The sequence below is a fragment of the Frieseomelitta varia genome, unplaced genomic scaffold (assembly GCF_011392965.1).
Source record: "Frieseomelitta varia isolate USP_RPSP 00005682 unplaced genomic scaffold, Fvar_1.2 scaffold_587, whole genome shotgun sequence".
NCBI lineage: Eukaryota > Metazoa > Arthropoda > Insecta > Hymenoptera > Apidae > Frieseomelitta > Frieseomelitta varia.
Genome location: NW_025110353.1, coordinates 916,244 through 933,808, shown reverse-complemented (window position 1 = coordinate 933,808; position 17,565 = coordinate 916,244). Strand labels below are relative to the sequence as shown.

Here is a 17,565-nt window from a genome sequence, read left to right as displayed (position 1 = left end):
CAAGACCTTCATTCAAGATTCCCATTTATTGATTAACAACTAGTTTTCTAGGAATGTCAATAAATTTAGATTAATTACAATCGTTTGACAATTATTGCTTCACTGTAATTTATTCCTTTATTTAGTTCAAAAGTATGCACGTATTAAATTCAAAACAGTTTCAATATATTCAGTTGAAATAAAATGTTGAAATGTTAAAATTTCTTTACAATCGAACAATATTGGAATTCGCCGCACTTTCGATGGCTAATTCGTAGAATACACCACCCCTCTTAACAGTCCACTTTCGGTCCCGATTGTTGGACATTTAGCAGGACACTACTGTATCAGTCTACCAAAATTATGTGTAATATGTCGAATATTCAGAAATTCAATTTCAATTATTCATCGCGAATTTGATCGACTCGCGACTTTGATATACTTTAATTACTTTCCTTCGATTTTTCGACGACGACGTTCGATCGACGTTCCCGCGTGTCGTCCGATGGCGCGTAGACGTGAACTTAAAACGCGGGGGGAAACGTTTTACGGAAACCCTGCAAGCTCGCATCGAGGACTACGTTTCTATCCAATTAGCATCATCTTCTGTGTGCACGGCTGCACACGCCCTCGGCGTCAAGAAAACGCGAGCAAGAGGCCGCCCGCTGAAAGCGTATATCGAAATGGCGATTCTTTAAATGGAAACAGAGGCGAGAGAAGGAACGATTCCCAGACCCTGGCGGAGAGAAGTTCGTGTACGCACGTACACGCAGCCCCTGCTGACGTGATGTCGATGATTAAAATGCTTGACGAACGGTCGAGCGAGAACGCGCGTTCTCGACGAACGAACATAAGGACCAAGAGAAAAAAAAAGAAAAAAAAAAAAGAAAAAAAAAGTAGATAAATAAACGAGAAAACGGAGAGATAGAAAAAAAGGGTAAGAAATTGCGGAGGGAAAACTCACCCAGCGTCGGCGTTGTGTAGTCCCAGCTTTCCGCGTCGTTCTTGTATACGTTCAGTTTGGTAGGCTGGAAACAAAAGAGTTCATATCCAGATGAGTTTCACAGGTTTCGCTGATCGTTTTTATCCTTAATCACTGGCCGTTTGTGCGTCCAGTTTTTGGACACTGGCAGAGAATCTGACAAAAGGAACGCACAAAAACGAAAAAAATATAATGTTGGACATTTTTAATAGAAAATGTTTCACGAAAAACCTGCATCATCGTACCATGTTAGATTCTGTGCCAGCAATTGGTGACAGACCCTTTGCTCTCGACCAACTTTTTCTTCTACCAACAATTTATTTACGAAGCATATAGCATTGGATAATAAAATAATTATTCAAATGGTGTTTAACACGAAATTTTGTTAATTATATCTTTCCAACATGTGATGTCGTTTAAATTTAAAGCAATGCTGAAACAAATATAATATGCAAGACAGTTTCAATCTCTGGAAAAATAATATCCTCCGCCATTTTTTAAACATTCGTAAGAAGCAATAAGAAATCTAGCTTATGTGAATTAGTCCAATGAGTGTCAATTGACTTGAAGGACCGTCTTCAGAAATTTCTTCTTCCGAAATACTTTTGTCCTTTTTACGTCGTTGTTATAACTTTCGCTCTAGGCGTGTGTTCAAACTATCATACTATTTACATCACATTACATAGCAAATAAAAATTGCTAGATTTAAGTAACGATGTCTCTTCAGAAGGGACAGTCGAGTGCAAAGGCTATAAATTTTATTCCATTATTTTACGTGCTCTCCATTGTTGCAACACGTCAAAATCATCAGTTCCTTCGCATCATCAAGTAGAATTAGGTCACACAAATAATCCTCGTGACACGTAAAATCACAAATCGCTATTGTGCGTAGTATCGTATTGTATAATCACGTATAAAAAAATAAATGTTTTCAGTGTCGCATCGAATTCCCATACGTGACGCAAGGTTAGGTTCGTCAGTGGCGAGAAACATCCCCCAAGCGATCGATCGATTCCACATCACCGTGTTCCAAGATCACGCGATCGGCGTTAAACGTCCACGTTTAGGTTCCATTCCGAAGTTAAGTCCTCGTAATTTCGAGGCTGGACGCTCGTTGAAATTTAACACATTCCGCGCGGTAGCATTCGTGGCGATCGTGCACGGAATTATTAATATGGGAATTTAATGCGGCCAGGCTGCCCTCGCAGCCTGCCCATAAATCCCCCGATTAGCTATGCACGCGCCATTGCAAAATGAATCGTACAAATATATGTACTGGCAACCAGTTGGCTGCCGGTGGGAAAGAGAGGTGGAAAGGTGAGAACGAATCGTTGCAATTACACGTTGCAGATCGGTCGAAAATTCGCCAATCGTGACGAGACGAGCGCTTCAACGCGCAAGCTGACGTCGAACCGTTTTCGCCTCGGATCGTCGTTCGACGAGACACGTCCGCGAGTGGAATGCAAACGTTGTTTGATCGTTCGTCGCTGAACTTTGTCTCTCGTGAAATTTCAATCGAACAGTCGCCGCACTTTTGTCGCCCGGGTCCCTTTGACCGCGACCGATTTCGGCCAACTTCTCGTTCCCGGTTTCGAAAAACTCTCTCGTCCTTGTTGGAGGGAAAAATTTAACTCCTCTCTTCGCGGATCATTGTTGAATGCTCGACCTTTCTCCTTTTCTCAGCTCCCTCGGACTTTCATCGACTGATCGAGCCAAGACAAGGAGAGCCTCGAACTTTCCGTATGGTTCCGTGCAATTTAAGAACTCTAAATTGAATCGATAAGAAGAACTCGGAATTTGTTTCCGTGTTTGACGTAAGAAGGTTTTGTTTTGAAAGTTCTACTCTGCAAGCGTTTTTTTCAGTTGGAATAAAGATGGTTTTTGTACAAAACGAGAAAGAGTGAGCGAGAGAGGAATCGATGGAACCTATCACCTGTATGGCAATATGTCAACAGCTGTCGAAAAAGCTTGGCCCTTCGTTGTTAATCGAAAACCTGACTTCATCGTTCAACTCGACGAAGATCTACGGGAACTTTAATGGAAGAAAAACATTTGTCGTTTAAATACCCATTCGTTCAATTAAGAAGTTGAAACGGCGAAAAAATTTCATTCTTTCAGCGAGAAAAATGCCCTACAATAATATCTCCTTCGAATGCAAGGCAGAGTTGTTTGCCACCCGTGTATCTTTTACACTCAAAACAATTTACTTGTCCTCACCTCAGCCTACCGTTTTCCGAAATACTCAGCTTTCGACTATTCTTAGACGAACCCTAAATATCACCTAAACCTCATCGTAAATTATAAGAACGCTAAATAACGGATTAAGCGGATTATTCGCCCTCGAAGTATCCTTAATTTAGTGTCGAGTAAGGCCACAGAATGCTCAGAGTAAGACATATTTCACACTAACGCGTAATTCAGACAAGTTCGTTGTTGCTGAAGCTATTAACCCCTCTCGCGCTAGAACTTTTTGCCCGAAAATTGCAATATTTTCTCATTCTTAAGTATATCTAAATATAATATATTAATAATAAATTTTATCCAGTGATATCGTACCAACGAGTTCGAATGGAAAGCGACGAGTCATTGTTTGGTCGCTCGTTATGGTCCGCGGAACCAGTTGCCACCGCAAATGATCAAGCGCGAAATTTTTCAACGAGCAAATACGCGAATAGCGAGCTTCGATGAGTTTCGCGATCGCGATTTAATCAGACACTTCGGATCTTCGTTCGTTCGGTGTTGAATTTATCAGATTACGTCCGGACAGTTGTGAAGCGTGCCGTAAATTACAGGACCGTTCCGCGCGTTCTCCACGATCGTAAAAACGTCAGGCGGTGCTTAACAAATGCCCTGGCGCTCCCCTTATTTCTCATAATAATAATTCCACACGGTGACTGTGGGAGAAAGTAAAACGCTTGCTGCAGCAAAAGAGAGAGAGAGAGAGAGAGAGAGAGAGAGAGAGAGAGAGAGAGGCGATACGATGTGACCCGAGGAAGGTTCATGTTTGTCAACGGGTCCAGACTCCGAAAGTAAGAGAGAGAAAGAGAGAAGCGAACGAAAGACGAGGAATAAACGAAACGCGGAAAACAAGGAAGTGGAGAAGGAAAAACGTTTGCTCGTAACAAACTGTTTTCTCGATGATTCGTGGTTGTTGCGGTACGACGGAAAATCGGGCTGTTAGAACGAAACAAATCTCGCGAAAGGGAAACGTTTCACTGCACGCTCCACGTGGAACCACGGCCAATAAAATCTTCGAGATCGCGGAGATTAATGGCGAACGATATGTTCGAGAGAACTGGAGGCTCGAGCTAGCCTCCAGTGAAAGAGACCACGTTGGTTAATGCACAATGCAATGTTGAGTATAATAAATGTTTGTATTAATAATAAGTAATAGTATCAATGATCAATATATCAATAATAAATAATTGTAAAGAAATGTTTTAATAGTAAAGATAGCTAGTAAGTTTATTAGTAAATATTTATTATACTATGGTACATACTATAGAATAGTATATAGTATATGAACATGAAGTTATAGTATAGTATATAGTTCATCAAGATGAAAAGAATAAAATTTTGTCATTAAAGTCATCACTTTCGAGAAAATCAGGTTTGAAAATTTGTCATATTTGAATTTCGTTCATTCTGAATTGCACAGAACTGACTGTGAAAACAAGGGAAAAATATAAAATAATATTTCTTGTTTGAGGCCTGATAAAAAAAAAACAAAATATTTAATAGTTACACTTTTGATTAATTCTCACAGGTAGAATAATTTTCTATTCTATTACTTGTTCCTGACCAATTCGGAATTAGTTAAATTCAAGTATGATCGATAAATTTCCGAACTCGATCTTTTCGAGAACAAAAAATTTTCTAAATGCAAAAAATTTATTCTCTATTTTCAAGTTACTTTTATATATGGTAGAAGTTGTACCTTAGATACTAGACCATATAACTTACTACCATACACATACAATTTAGTAGCAAAAAATAATTTAATAGAGTAAGCTCGTTACTTTGACAGATTACAAAATTAACCCCGAAACAGCGCATCTACAGATATAATTCTACCAATACCGAGAACAGTCTTGGTCGTTTCAAACGCGAAAAGGATATCGCCAATCTCTTGAAAACGTGGCTAGAATAAGTGGCGAATGGAATAACTCGGCAATAATATATTTCAGGGTTATGGTTAAAATTGATGGTATTTTAGCCAGTTTATTCGAACGTTCCGAGATATATATCGCGAAAGGGGAAAGGATTCGCCTTATCCGAAAGGCAAATAGATCGCGTCGTGCTTGGAACAATCGTCGTCGCCCCCCTCCTCTCTCTTACCACACTTTCCATGAAACCACCGACGACTACTTTGTGGAAGAACGTTCTTTTCCTGCGGGCAAATGGACCAGCTGAAAAGCTTCTCGAGGGCTGGAACTTTTTGGTAAAATAAGCGTCGCCGCAGTCTATCCGTGATTCGTAAATTCAAAGAGTGAGACAGAGTTGCGAGCTCGATCGAGCGTGTTCGAAAGCGTCGCGGTTATAACAACTCGTATAACGGTGAATCGATCAGTGGACTAAGAAGCCAGGAGGACATCATCGTTTGATTTCTCGAGAAATTGACTGAACGATAATGAACCGAGATGAAAATTAAAATTGAGAAATTTCCTTGGAAAACAGAATCGATCGGAACTTGATTTCTCGTCAACAGCTCGCATTTCGAAAGATCAATAAATTCGCGAGTAAAAACCGGGAGGGGAAAAATGATGGAAACGAACACTTGAATTTTATTAGTTGAAATATTAAAATTTTGGAATTTCGTGCAACAATAACTTTCAATAAATTCGTGTGCACAACGTACATACATGTGTATGCACAGGCAAACGTGCAACAAAACCTGCGAGAATTCCCCAGCGGTAACGCGATAATACGCATCGATTCGTCTGCAAATATTTATCCTGATATGATATGATTCCGTCAGATAGCGACAATACACGGTGAGAAAAATTATATCGGGAGAGGAAAAAAAAAAAAAATAACGAAATTTCGTCAGAATTTATCTCCTGCAATGCAGACAATAATTTCGAAACAGAAATACACGTACATACATACGTGTACAGACATTTCTTTCGAACACATTTACATTCGACAGTACACAATTTATGGAGAAAATTCGACTTGAATAGATAGACAAACATTTGCACGAAATGTGAATTAAAAAATTAGCGGGACACGCACGTGTTGAAGAAAAATAGCTGAATTTTAAAACTCTCGCTTTCGTTGAGCAAGCAGAACGCTCGCAAGGGGCAGAAAATAACATTGAACAATATGAAAAATATAACAAGGCACAAGCGTGCTAAGTACATACTCTCTCGACGACAACCATAATTACACTCCGATCCTACGTTCTCAGCTGGTGGTGAGTTGATACGTCCTGGCAGGACGGACTATGCATTTTCGCGGCGGCGTTCTCGCGTGATTTATCGCGGTGCCGGCTGGCGGAAAGGCGAAAGAGGAGAAAAAAAAAAAAAAAAAAAAAACGCTTTTGCTCTTTTGTCGAGACGCTTTTTTGCTGGATAAAAATTTCGGGCTGTTGCCACGTACTGGAAATGAAGGAGGATAAAGAGAGAAGGGGAGGGAAAAAACGGAAAGAAAAATGATAAAAGTCGAGAGGAGAGGGAACAGCGAAAATATCGGGCGAAAATAGTTGGCCACGACCCGATGCCACGCCGCTGAAACTTTTGCAAAAGATTCTCGGACGCCGCGATGCGCGCCGCGGAGCTTCTATTTTTGCTGAAACTTTCATGCCTGGTTCTCACCGAACGCGGTGATTTGTGAAGGTTGAAGCCAGCAGACCGTACTTTCGTATGAATTAAACTGTGTTTTTCTTTTTGCGCCGTCGCGAAGGTTCGAAGAACTCGGATTAACCATTTGTCCGGCCGATAAAAGCGATCTGTTCGGAGCGATATCGTTTTCAACGTTTGTACAAAGGCTCGTTTGTTAACTCTGCCAGATGCCTAATCCATTTTGCTGGATGATATAAAATGTGAGACAGGCGAAAAGAAGGAAGATTATGAAAGTTTCAGCGTGTTTCCAAAGAAGATTCTTGCTGACAATGAGATACATATCGATGACAAGAACTCTTCGCGACAAAAACATTAGGTACGAATTATTAATTTCGAATGTACACGATGGAAAGAAAAATTTGTCCGTGGCCATTATAAATGAATTCTACATTTTTCGATTTGATGTAAAGAAACCTGCCGCAAAACTGGTCTTAACCTCGAATTCCAAGGTTGATAAATTTTTTTTTTTTTCTTTTCTTTTGCATTGTATTCTACTCGTCACGAGGGTAAAACTTTTCCAAAGAACCATAGTTCAACCTACCTTTAGTTCTTTTGAAAAAGTGTCTTCATTTAACACTGCAAACGTGGTGCGTCCTAACAGCGACTTTACGTGACTGTTTGTTTTACGTAATTTTTATATATTAAGTTTCATTTCTAACATCTGATTTATTATAGTCGTGAGTCTAAATAATCAAATGATAAAACTAACTGTTAACATTATTCGAAATATTACACGTCCACGCGTCCAAAACTATAAAGTCGCTGTTAGCACGCACAGTGTTAATAAATGATTAAGAAACATTTTTAGTGTAACTATTAGGTTTCGACCTATGGTTCCTTAGAAAATCTTTATCTTCGTGATAAGTACAATATAATTAAAAAAAAAAAACAATTTTTTGACCTTGAAATTTAACATAAACTTCCATCAAATAAAATTCATCTATGATAGTCACGAACAAGCTTGTCTTTTCACTTTGTACATACATGTGTAACAAATTCAGCGTTTCTCGGAGGCGAAATTATACGAATGAATCGTCAGCAAAATCCTGCGGAATTTTATAAAGGGAAGGAGAAACGAAATCCATCACTCTGGCAGAGGTTTGCTGCTTGAACTACTGTATCAAGGAGTAGAAGAAAATTCTCCATCAACTCGACGCTAAACAACCGTTCTCAGACGTCCGTGTAATAATTCAGTGGCTGGCAAATTCGCGTAATGCCGCAAGAAAATTGCAAATCTTCGTTTCGCAACTCGTTTCGCCGCGGAAGATGCTTCTCGGGGCTAAAGTGAATCGCGAATGCGTTTATAAATATCGAAGCGAAACGCGGCAGCAAACCGACATGGCGTGATGAAATGAAACACTGAGAGAGAGAGAGAGAGAGAGAGAGAATAAAAGAGGAAAAGAGAGAAACGACGCCGACGCCAGGGGCGAAGAGAACGTACGAGGCGCGTGGGGTTGTGGAGGGTGTATTGCAATTGCGGGTTCCGCTAGGAAAATTATTAAAGCAGCGAGATAAGGCCAGCAGGCCGCTAGCGTTGTACGCTATGGAATTATTCAGGCGCACGAAAACGCTAATTTCGCGATGCAACAGGGATCCCCTGTTCCGAAACACAGTATCAGACCCATTCTCTTCTCCTCTGCAACGACGACGACGACGACGACGACGAGCTCCTTATTGGATTTCCCGAACGAAAGTTGAATTAAGCATCCGGGATTCCGGAGCGCATTAAAGCGGACAGCGAGGAGGGCAGGGTGAGAGGGTGGGAAAACGAGCACAGACGTAAAAGAATGGAGAACGGAACGGTGGAGGATAAAAGTCGAAGGGGTGTAAAAGAGGAAAAATGGCGAAACGTTAGAGTGCATCGCGTCGCTAAACGGCGCAACAGACACCTACACCGGGTCAAACGTAAACAGGATTTTCCTCGGTGGCTTTTTCTCCTCTTCTCCATGTTCGAAGGAGAAACGGCGAGAACGAGGCAGTGGCATTAGCAAAGAAAGAATTCCGTTTGCCTTCTTTTCGACATTGTTTCGGGGGAGGGTGTGTTTCTTTAATGAAAAGTTGCTGGCTTCAAAGCGTGGCGAAGCGCAACAACAACGACGGGAACGAGAGGCATAAGAATAAAGACGCGGGGAGAAAAATAAATAAATAAATAAATAAATAAACGCGCGACGGCATCGTCGCGCTTCCAGGTCAGCTCGAGTTCCTTCGATTTCAGAAGAGAGCTTTTACGAAAGCGTTGTTAAGGGAGCTATGTCAGGGAAACGTGCGTAAGAAGGTGCTGATCGTTGGATTATCGTGATCGTTGAATATTCCATTTCAAGATGAAAGTGAATCATTCCCCAACGACTTCTCCATTCCGAAAATTCTTCTCGCTAAAAATTTTCAGACTCGTTCGACTCATATATGCAATATTTCTAAACCATTTATCAAATAGCGTCCGATTACATTTTTAACCCTTTCGCTACGGTAAACTTTGATACGTACAGCACGTAGAATGCTACGTTGACAACTTTTTAAATGAAAAATTGAAATTTGTTTTATTAAATGCAACCGTATTTTACGTTTTATTTTAAATATAAAATAAATTTTAATAAATTTATATTATAATTTATTTAAAATAAACAAATTTTAATGAATTTATATTATAATTCATTTAAAATAAATAAATTTTAATAGATTCAATTTTTAAATATAAATAATTTTATTAAATATAAACTTCAGTTTGATTCGAGCGATGTAAATTGAGCGCCTATAGCCAAAGGGTTGAGAGATGAAATAAATACGTTGTTCTACAAGAATCCCCCAAGGAATTTCTATCGTTAAAAGGACAGAAGAAAATAACGAGAGTGAAACACGTCTCGGGTGAAAATAAAAAACAAAATCCGGCTTGGTAGTTGAGGGCTATTGTACCGTACATTACAGCTCGGGGCAACGTAAGAACGTTAGGTCCCACAGGAGGAGGCACGTATCCTCGCAGAAGGATTCAACGAAGCTTCTCCACAAGCACCAATAAACGTTCCTGCTAAAACATACGAAAGCTCGTGTAAAAATATGAAAACGGCGCGAGATTTCCGTGCGGAGCTTCTTATCGGACGTTCTCGAGCACCACGCTGAATTATGGATTTATAATCTTTAGGCGCGTTTGCCTAAAAATCAGAAAGGAGTTGAACGATCCAGACCTCTTTCGCTGCCGATTTAAATCGCGCTTCCGCTCGGAGTTCCTCCGGCCCGGCACAGACGCCAGAAATTTATGAACACAAAAGGCACAGAACAATTAATTTTTCCGGTCCTTCTCTGTTCGTGTACTCGCGAGATATTACTGCTCGACGGGGCAAATAAAAAATGGAAGGTCTGCTCGCTGAATTTAAACAAATATCGCCTGTGGAATGATTACGTACGTACGTATGCGTGTATGTGTATGTGTATGAAACGATTATGTGCACGCGAATATTTCAGGGAAATTTAAGGGTATAAAAATATACAGAATGATATGATATGCGACGTGAAATACAAAATACGCGGAACGATGTGACGCGTGACACGAAAGATATGAAGAATATGAGAGGAAACATGATAAGTCCATTTTTGCCGGCTTTTCCTGATTTTAACGTTATTTTTCTCGACTAAAAAAAAAAGAGAGAGAGAGAGAGAGAGAGAAAGAAATAGGATTTCCGTGTGATTGAAAATTGTATGCTTTTGTGTACTTTGTACGAATTATTTATTTTGCATGCTATTAACAAGCGCGATGCAATCGGCTGGATGGAAATGCAAAATTTTATATAAAAATCGTGACGCACCGAGACCCAGGCCAGGGCACGTCCGCTTCGTTTGTTGGGACGCGATAACGAATTATCCGCGTGGTTATCGGCTCGATCTAAACACACTGGCAAAGCGAGGACAAAATCGGGTATACCTATCGGGACAATCCTTGTTATCGGGTTCGTTATATCACGGAATATTCATCGGCATAGCGGCCGATATCCACGCATCTCTCGTACTGAGATGATATGTTTCGTAAGAGAAGCTCCCGAACGTGGAAGCTTCTCTTCGTTCTCATCGACGATAAAATCAGAAGACGAGAGATCAACACGCACGAATCTAAATTTCGAAAGAAAAATTACTCGTTACACTATTTCACTCAAGAAATTACGTTTCATTTCTTTATTTTATTTTCCTTCTTTTTCTTTTTTTAATTTTTTGCATTATACTCGATCAAGATCGATCGAACGTTATGCTTTCATGAATATTAAAACTCGACACTCTGCTTGTCGAATTGATTACAGAAATCGGAGCTTCCCCGGCGCGATTTCAATCTTTTTTCTTTTTTTTCTTCCTCTTCTTCCTTCAACCCCGTATGATTTGTTCAATCGGGCAGAATCGAAACCGCAGCTCGCGTGCATCGCAGTCGCAATTAACGAGGGAAGAGAGAACCGACGAGGATTGATACGACGACCGATCGCCGTTTCGTTCGTGCCCCGTTTCATTAATTTTAATTAAACGTCGAACATATTCAATTAATTAGATCCCCGCGTCGCGCTGTTATCCACGACTCGCGACGATCGATAACGAGAGCACCGCGAAACGATCGAACGGATTCATCATTCGGTAGACGACGCTGGAGCTCGTTGGAATTTCAAGCCGGATCAGGCGCGACGTGCTAAGAAACGAAACAATTTGAAAGTGGCATAAGTCACGTAACGATCATGAAACTCGACGATTCGTTAAAATCTGTGCGAGATTATTCATCCTGAGAAAAAGTAAATCTCCTCGAAAGTTAGCATCAATTTTTCCTCGAAGACACCTCGAATATCTCGATTTAAAAAATAATGCGACTCGCGTCACTTTTTTAAAAATAAAGTTTATGTGTCGTTAGGCTCGTTTGTATGTCAGAACGGTAGGACAGACTCACAATTAGGATAAAATTGAAACACGAATAAATATACGAGTTACTAAATTTATTAAGGAATTTCATTCTTGGGGAAATTTGTGAAGGGAAATTACTATAAAGGAAGAGTGGCTGCCTATTAGATTTTCTCTACGGTGTTTCACATATATTTGGCAAGCTTTGTCAATCACTTTGAATCAAGGATGCTTATACCGAGTAAAGTAGCTCAAAGAGATTCTGTCTAAATGTTTGAATAGTTTCAATCTCGATCCTGTACGCGCATAATGTGCATACCTGTCAGAAATATATTATATCACAATAATATACGTCAGAGGACGAGCAAAGAGAACTGACTCGAGAATTTCGAAATAGAAATATGAAGAAGAAACATGTTCCTAATTAATTTTATCTCTTTCTCTCTTTGTCCATAAATCATTTTCTTCCTTATTTATTTTCATCCTTCGCTCGATGAAAATTAAGGAGAAATATCGAAAATTCATTAACAGCTTCCCTTCCTCCCAATGAATGTCCAACACATCACAGGAGCTTTCCTCAAGGAAACCTGACTGATCAACCCGACTGTAATCAATTTTTTAATTTTCTTGTCTAGAAACGTAATTCTTGTCAACTCAGGAAATACGCAGTTCCTTTTTATTTAAAAAAAAAATCACGTCGCCGTCACGAAGTTTAATTTATAAAGTTGATCACTCTTCGTCATCCTCATTTCAAGAAACTACCGCTATTTCATTTATTTTACTTTCATTTTTACTTAGCAAATCAGCTAAGCCACCAGTACGTTCAATAACACGAACTCAACAAAAAAAAAAAAGAAATATGCAGTTTAATGATCACACCGTCATTAGGAATCGTCCATTGATCAGTCTCGTTCGTCGATACATTCATGAAATTGTTATTTATTAGCAAATCTTGGCTAAGTCGCTATCGCATTCACGAACGTGTCCGTGTCCACGACTCGGTTGCACCCTGTATGCGAATAGACGAGTTGGCGTGCTCAAACATCGCCGTCCTTGCTCCTACCTTGTGTATCGTCAATCGCGTGGAAGATGCCAGCCATTGCGACGGCTGTGCACCGTTTCGTACTTACGACAGAGACCCTGTTCGTCGGAGAACGATGATTCAGCCGTGAATCAACCGAGTTGGCGCGCGCACGGCGATAAACGCGTTTCGCACTTCGCGAAAATTAAATCGCCCACGCGTGCGCTCGCTCTTTTCATCTCTTCGTCTTTGCACGACAATTTATTCCAACAATTCCGAGTTTCTACGGCTCGCGCCATACACGTTCGACTAACGAGAACTGTCGATCGATCCGGCGGCTCGCGTCAATTGTCGAAAGGTCGGGGCGCGACGCCGAAAGCCGAGATCAGCACGCGAATCTCCGGAATCCTCGCGCTCGTTTCGGAGAAACGAGCCCCTGTTCAAATTTGCTCGAGAGTTAATTTCGCTACCGTATAAATACGAGGAGGAGAACTCGCCTTCCCTCGGTCTTAGGATGAATATTAACGCGGCAATTTGTACCTCGCGCGAGCGCCCATCTAACGCACCTGTAAACACACACACGTGCTTCCTGCGACGAAAGTTATGGTGATATGACGATACGTGTTTCGACCAGCCTGTCGTTCTCTGACCAACGAAACGCGCGAACGTGCAAGTGCATACACAGGCGTAGATAATTCGAGAAGGAGTATGGAAAACTCCCGTATAAATTTTCGTTGGGGCTGATTATGAAACAAGCTAGTGAAATTTCATGTTTATACATATAACGCGCGTAACTCGTACAAATTCTAAAGAAAATTCTAACACACAGGTTTAAAACGAGACCAATTGTATACCGTTGCACGATCGTTTTCTTACAGAGTTACATTAGTTCAAATTATCGACACTATATATCTAAAACGCTAAAACTACCAAGGACTAAAGCATTGAATTTTCATCAGAAATATTAAAGTGAGAAGAAATAGAAATACAGTAGAATACACAAACTTTTATTCGTGTATTTTATACAAAAATCATTTAAAATACTCTAAAAATACACTTATTTGCATCTGTAACGTACATATATATAATGTATACAATATATCTAATAAATATATCTAAAAAAAATTATGAATTAGTCATTTTGATCGCCTCGGTAGTTCCAGTGTTAAATCTTTCATTCGACGATCTGTCAAAACACCGTTGCAACTGCAACCTAAGAAGATTGATTGCTTTAACCGCTAACAAACAGTCTCATCCGATCGTCGACGATGAGCACGCCGCGCGAAAAGACACGTTGCGTCTGATAACGATCGCGGGATTATGAGAGATCGTCGCGAGGATTGGACGGAGCGGTAGGTTGGTAGAAAGCAGCCTCGACCTCCGCCGCTAATTGCAATTACTGTTATCAAGCGTTACGTAACGCGGCGTTTCATCGTTAAGACCGTTAATCTTGATCCGTTGAATTACTTTCCACGAAACAGGAATTCATTAGACACACCCTCACCCCCCTCCTCAGCCCCCCTTAAAAGCGGCGCGCGGATCCTCGTTTGCAGCCATGATTTATAACGCGATCTCCGACGCGTTTCAAAGCGGTCGCAGGTACCGGTGTTCACACAGCGATCCGCGGTTAACCGTTTCGGGCGTTAGAGAACGACGCATTAATTTCTACGATTTCCGGCCGTTTCACGCTGGTGGCCCACACAACTGTCGAAAACCACCGGCGAAACACACAGCCGATTACGTCAATGTTGCGTCAGCTGCGCCGCCGAAATCACTATCACGTCACGTTAATGCTCCTTCCACTTGAAAAGCTAACGATGAGGTAACGACAGGCTTCTCGACTTGCCCCTATCACCCGCTAACTAAGTTGACTTCGTTGTTACCGAATCCTTCGTCGGGTTCAAGACGAGACGAATCTTACGAACTTTTGCGTGGCTAACTGCGAATTTTACAAACTTTTGCGTGGCTAACTGCGAATTTTACAAACTTTTGCGTAGCTAACTGCGAATATAATGTTCTGTGATTAGCTAGACTTTTCGCAAAACTATACACGGCCCTGTATCGGGCAGGTTTGTTTAGAAACAACTACGCAAAACGGTTATAATAATTTTATTTTGAAAAAAAGGTAATAAATTTATTGGGTTAGGTTTGGGTTGACTTCGTTGTTACTGAATCCTTCGCCGGGTTCAAGGCGAGACGAATCTTACGAACTTTTGCGTGGCTAACTGCGAATATAATGTTCTGCGATTAGCTAGACTTTTCGCAAAACTATACACGGCCCTGTATCGGGCAGGTTTGTTTAGAAACAACTACGCAAAACGGTTATAATAATTTTATTTTGAAAAAAAGGTAATAAATTTATTGGGTTAGGTTTGGGTTGACTTCGTTGTTACTGAATCCTTCGCCGGGTTCAAGGCGAGACGAATCTTACGAACTTTTGCGTGGCTAACTGCGAATTTTACAAACTTTTGCGTGGCTAACTGCGAATATAATGTTCTGCGATTAGCTAGACTTTTCGCAAAACTATACACGACCCTGTATCGGGCAGGTTTGTTTAGAAACAACTACGCAAAACGGTTATAATAATTTTATTTTGAAAAAGGGATAATAAATTTATTGAGTTGGTAATTTCGTTTTTTTTTTTTTTCCCTAACAGATGTATGTATCTGCGTTTTAACACTAGAATTATTATAGAAATGGCCAAGATGACTTTATATTTATGATTTTTATTAGAAATTTTATAGATGTAAAACAACTTTTAGTGATTTAAATAATTTTTCGTAAAATGTACAAATAAAAGCTTGTGTACTCCATTACAAAGTTATTCTACTCCTTTTTATTTCAACAACTCTAATGGAAGTTTTATGTTTTAATCGTCAGTTTTTCTAATGTCAAACGACAGATTCAATCTGATGACAGATTGTTCGAGCTTGCTTTGGAAAAAGGAAATGTACAATCTCGTTAACAATTGCTTTTGTTTGGCGTGGATTTCGAAATGGAAAATCAAAAAAGGAAATATAATCAGGAACAAAACGAACGAAATATTGTCTAATAAAGCTTCTGTTTCTCACGAAATATTCGCCTTCTATTTGCATACACAAAAAAAAGCGCAATTACTTTTCGGCAAACCTAGTACTTTGTATTATGTAATTACTATGGAATGATCTTTAATAAATCGGAGCTTAGAAACTGAAAGAATGAATAAATTCAAGCTGTTGAAGCTAAAGAATTTGAAGAACCATGGCAACATAATTGTATATACAGTTCTCTTCGACTGAAAAACAAATGAACCCCCATATAATTAAAATGCCGTATAATTTAAAAAAAAAAAGATGACATACGCGAAAGCCATTCTAGTAGCGTTTAATACTTAAGTGGTGAAATGTAGCGTAATTTGCCTGATATCCAGGAAGAAATATATAAAATTTGCATGATAACGTGGCAACGTGTTAAGAATCAATACGTGAAACGCGAAATTATTTTAAAAATATTGTGAATACAGTCACTTATAGTTCCAAATGTATTGGAATAACAGAACTTAATAATGAACTAATTAAAAATAATTAGAAATGAAATGCTTCGTCAATTTAATGGCTTCTCTCTCTCTATCGCCGTGTGCACGTTTCCTTCAACAAAACTGATTTTCTTCGTTCATGAGACGATTGTCACGTATAAGAGTCGACCGTGGCGATCGTGCGACTGTTACAAGTTTTTAACTATGTCAACGATCTCCTCTCGACTCGTGTCGGGCGAAGTACATTTAATTAATGTTTTTAATTAGTCTCGCATTTGCTATCAAAAGGAGATAATCTACCGAGAGTTATTTTCGACATTCACGAATAAAAAGGAGCGTATGAAAGTCTTTTAAATTCGTACAAAGAAGAACCATCATTTACGGGTTACGATGGTAACAACTAGGCGAATTAATTTTCTCTCTCTCTCTCTGCTGCATTAACCAAATCTCCCAGTGTTTTCCTGAACCCTTCATCGTATTGTGGTCGTCTTTCAACCGATTTATTTCGTTGAATTTTAATTCTGAACTCTATGATCTCGCGAGAGAATGTTTGATAATCTTCTCACTGCCATACGTTTTTCCTTCCATCCAAATCTCAAATGTTCATACAATAAAACTCTCTTCCTTTAAATCCATCGTATCGTGGTCGTCTTTCAGCCGATTTATTTCGAATTCTGTTTCTCAACCCTATGATCTTGCGAGAGAATCGTTTCGCGAATACGTTTGATAATCTCCTCACTGCCGTACGTTTCTTTCCTTCCATCCAAATCTCGAATCTTTACACATAAAATTTGAACAAACTCTCTTCCTCCAAGTCACAGAAATAACTCCTTTGTACCTCGCAATTTGCGTAAATTAGTAAATTATCTTACGTAAGTCGTCACACAAAAACAGTTGAGCAGAATTTTCAGATTTCGAATTATCCATTTTCGCGCGAGAGTCGTTCGATAAATTTTCAAACGCGCCGTAACGCACATTCATCATCGTGGTGTATCGTACGTGTATCTCCCGTGCGGCGAATTTGTGTCGCGTGCTGTTTCAACGATATTTATGAGGTATAAATGGATTTAAAGTTGCATCGGTCGCTGGAGTTGCCGTAAAAGTGCGAATAATAACGAAGCTGTTTACGCTTTCGCTGGACGTGCACGGTAGAGACTCCTGTCCCGCGTTAACGAGTTACGAGGCCAAGTTTCCGATCGAGGTGTAATTTCAAATAAGATAGAATCTGGAAACTCGTTTAACTATGCTTGAGAGAAACCTCTGGCTTCAATGTTCGCCCGCTTTGATTTTCGAGTAACATCGGTTCTCATCTCGTGGTAAATGCGTTAAAAATTCTAAATTTATATACGTACATGTATCATCCGAT

General features: G+C 39.9%; 1 protein-coding gene across 1 annotated transcript in view; it reads right to left on the bottom strand.

Annotated features, from left to right (window-relative positions):
• Positions 1-379: 379 nt before the first annotated feature.
• LOC122534328 (heterogeneous nuclear ribonucleoprotein L-like) overlaps positions 380-17,565 on the bottom strand; it is a 115,972-nt gene continuing 98,786 nt past the window's right edge. Inside the window, exons 6-7 of the mRNA XM_043664847.1 lie at positions 944-1,007; positions 380-755 (exon numbers count right to left, since the gene is read on the bottom strand). Of these exons, the coding sequence (XP_043520782.1) occupies positions 616-755; positions 944-1,007 (204 nt within the window). The 3' untranslated portion in view covers positions 380-615. The remainder of the gene's footprint in view (positions 756-943; positions 1,008-17,565) is intronic.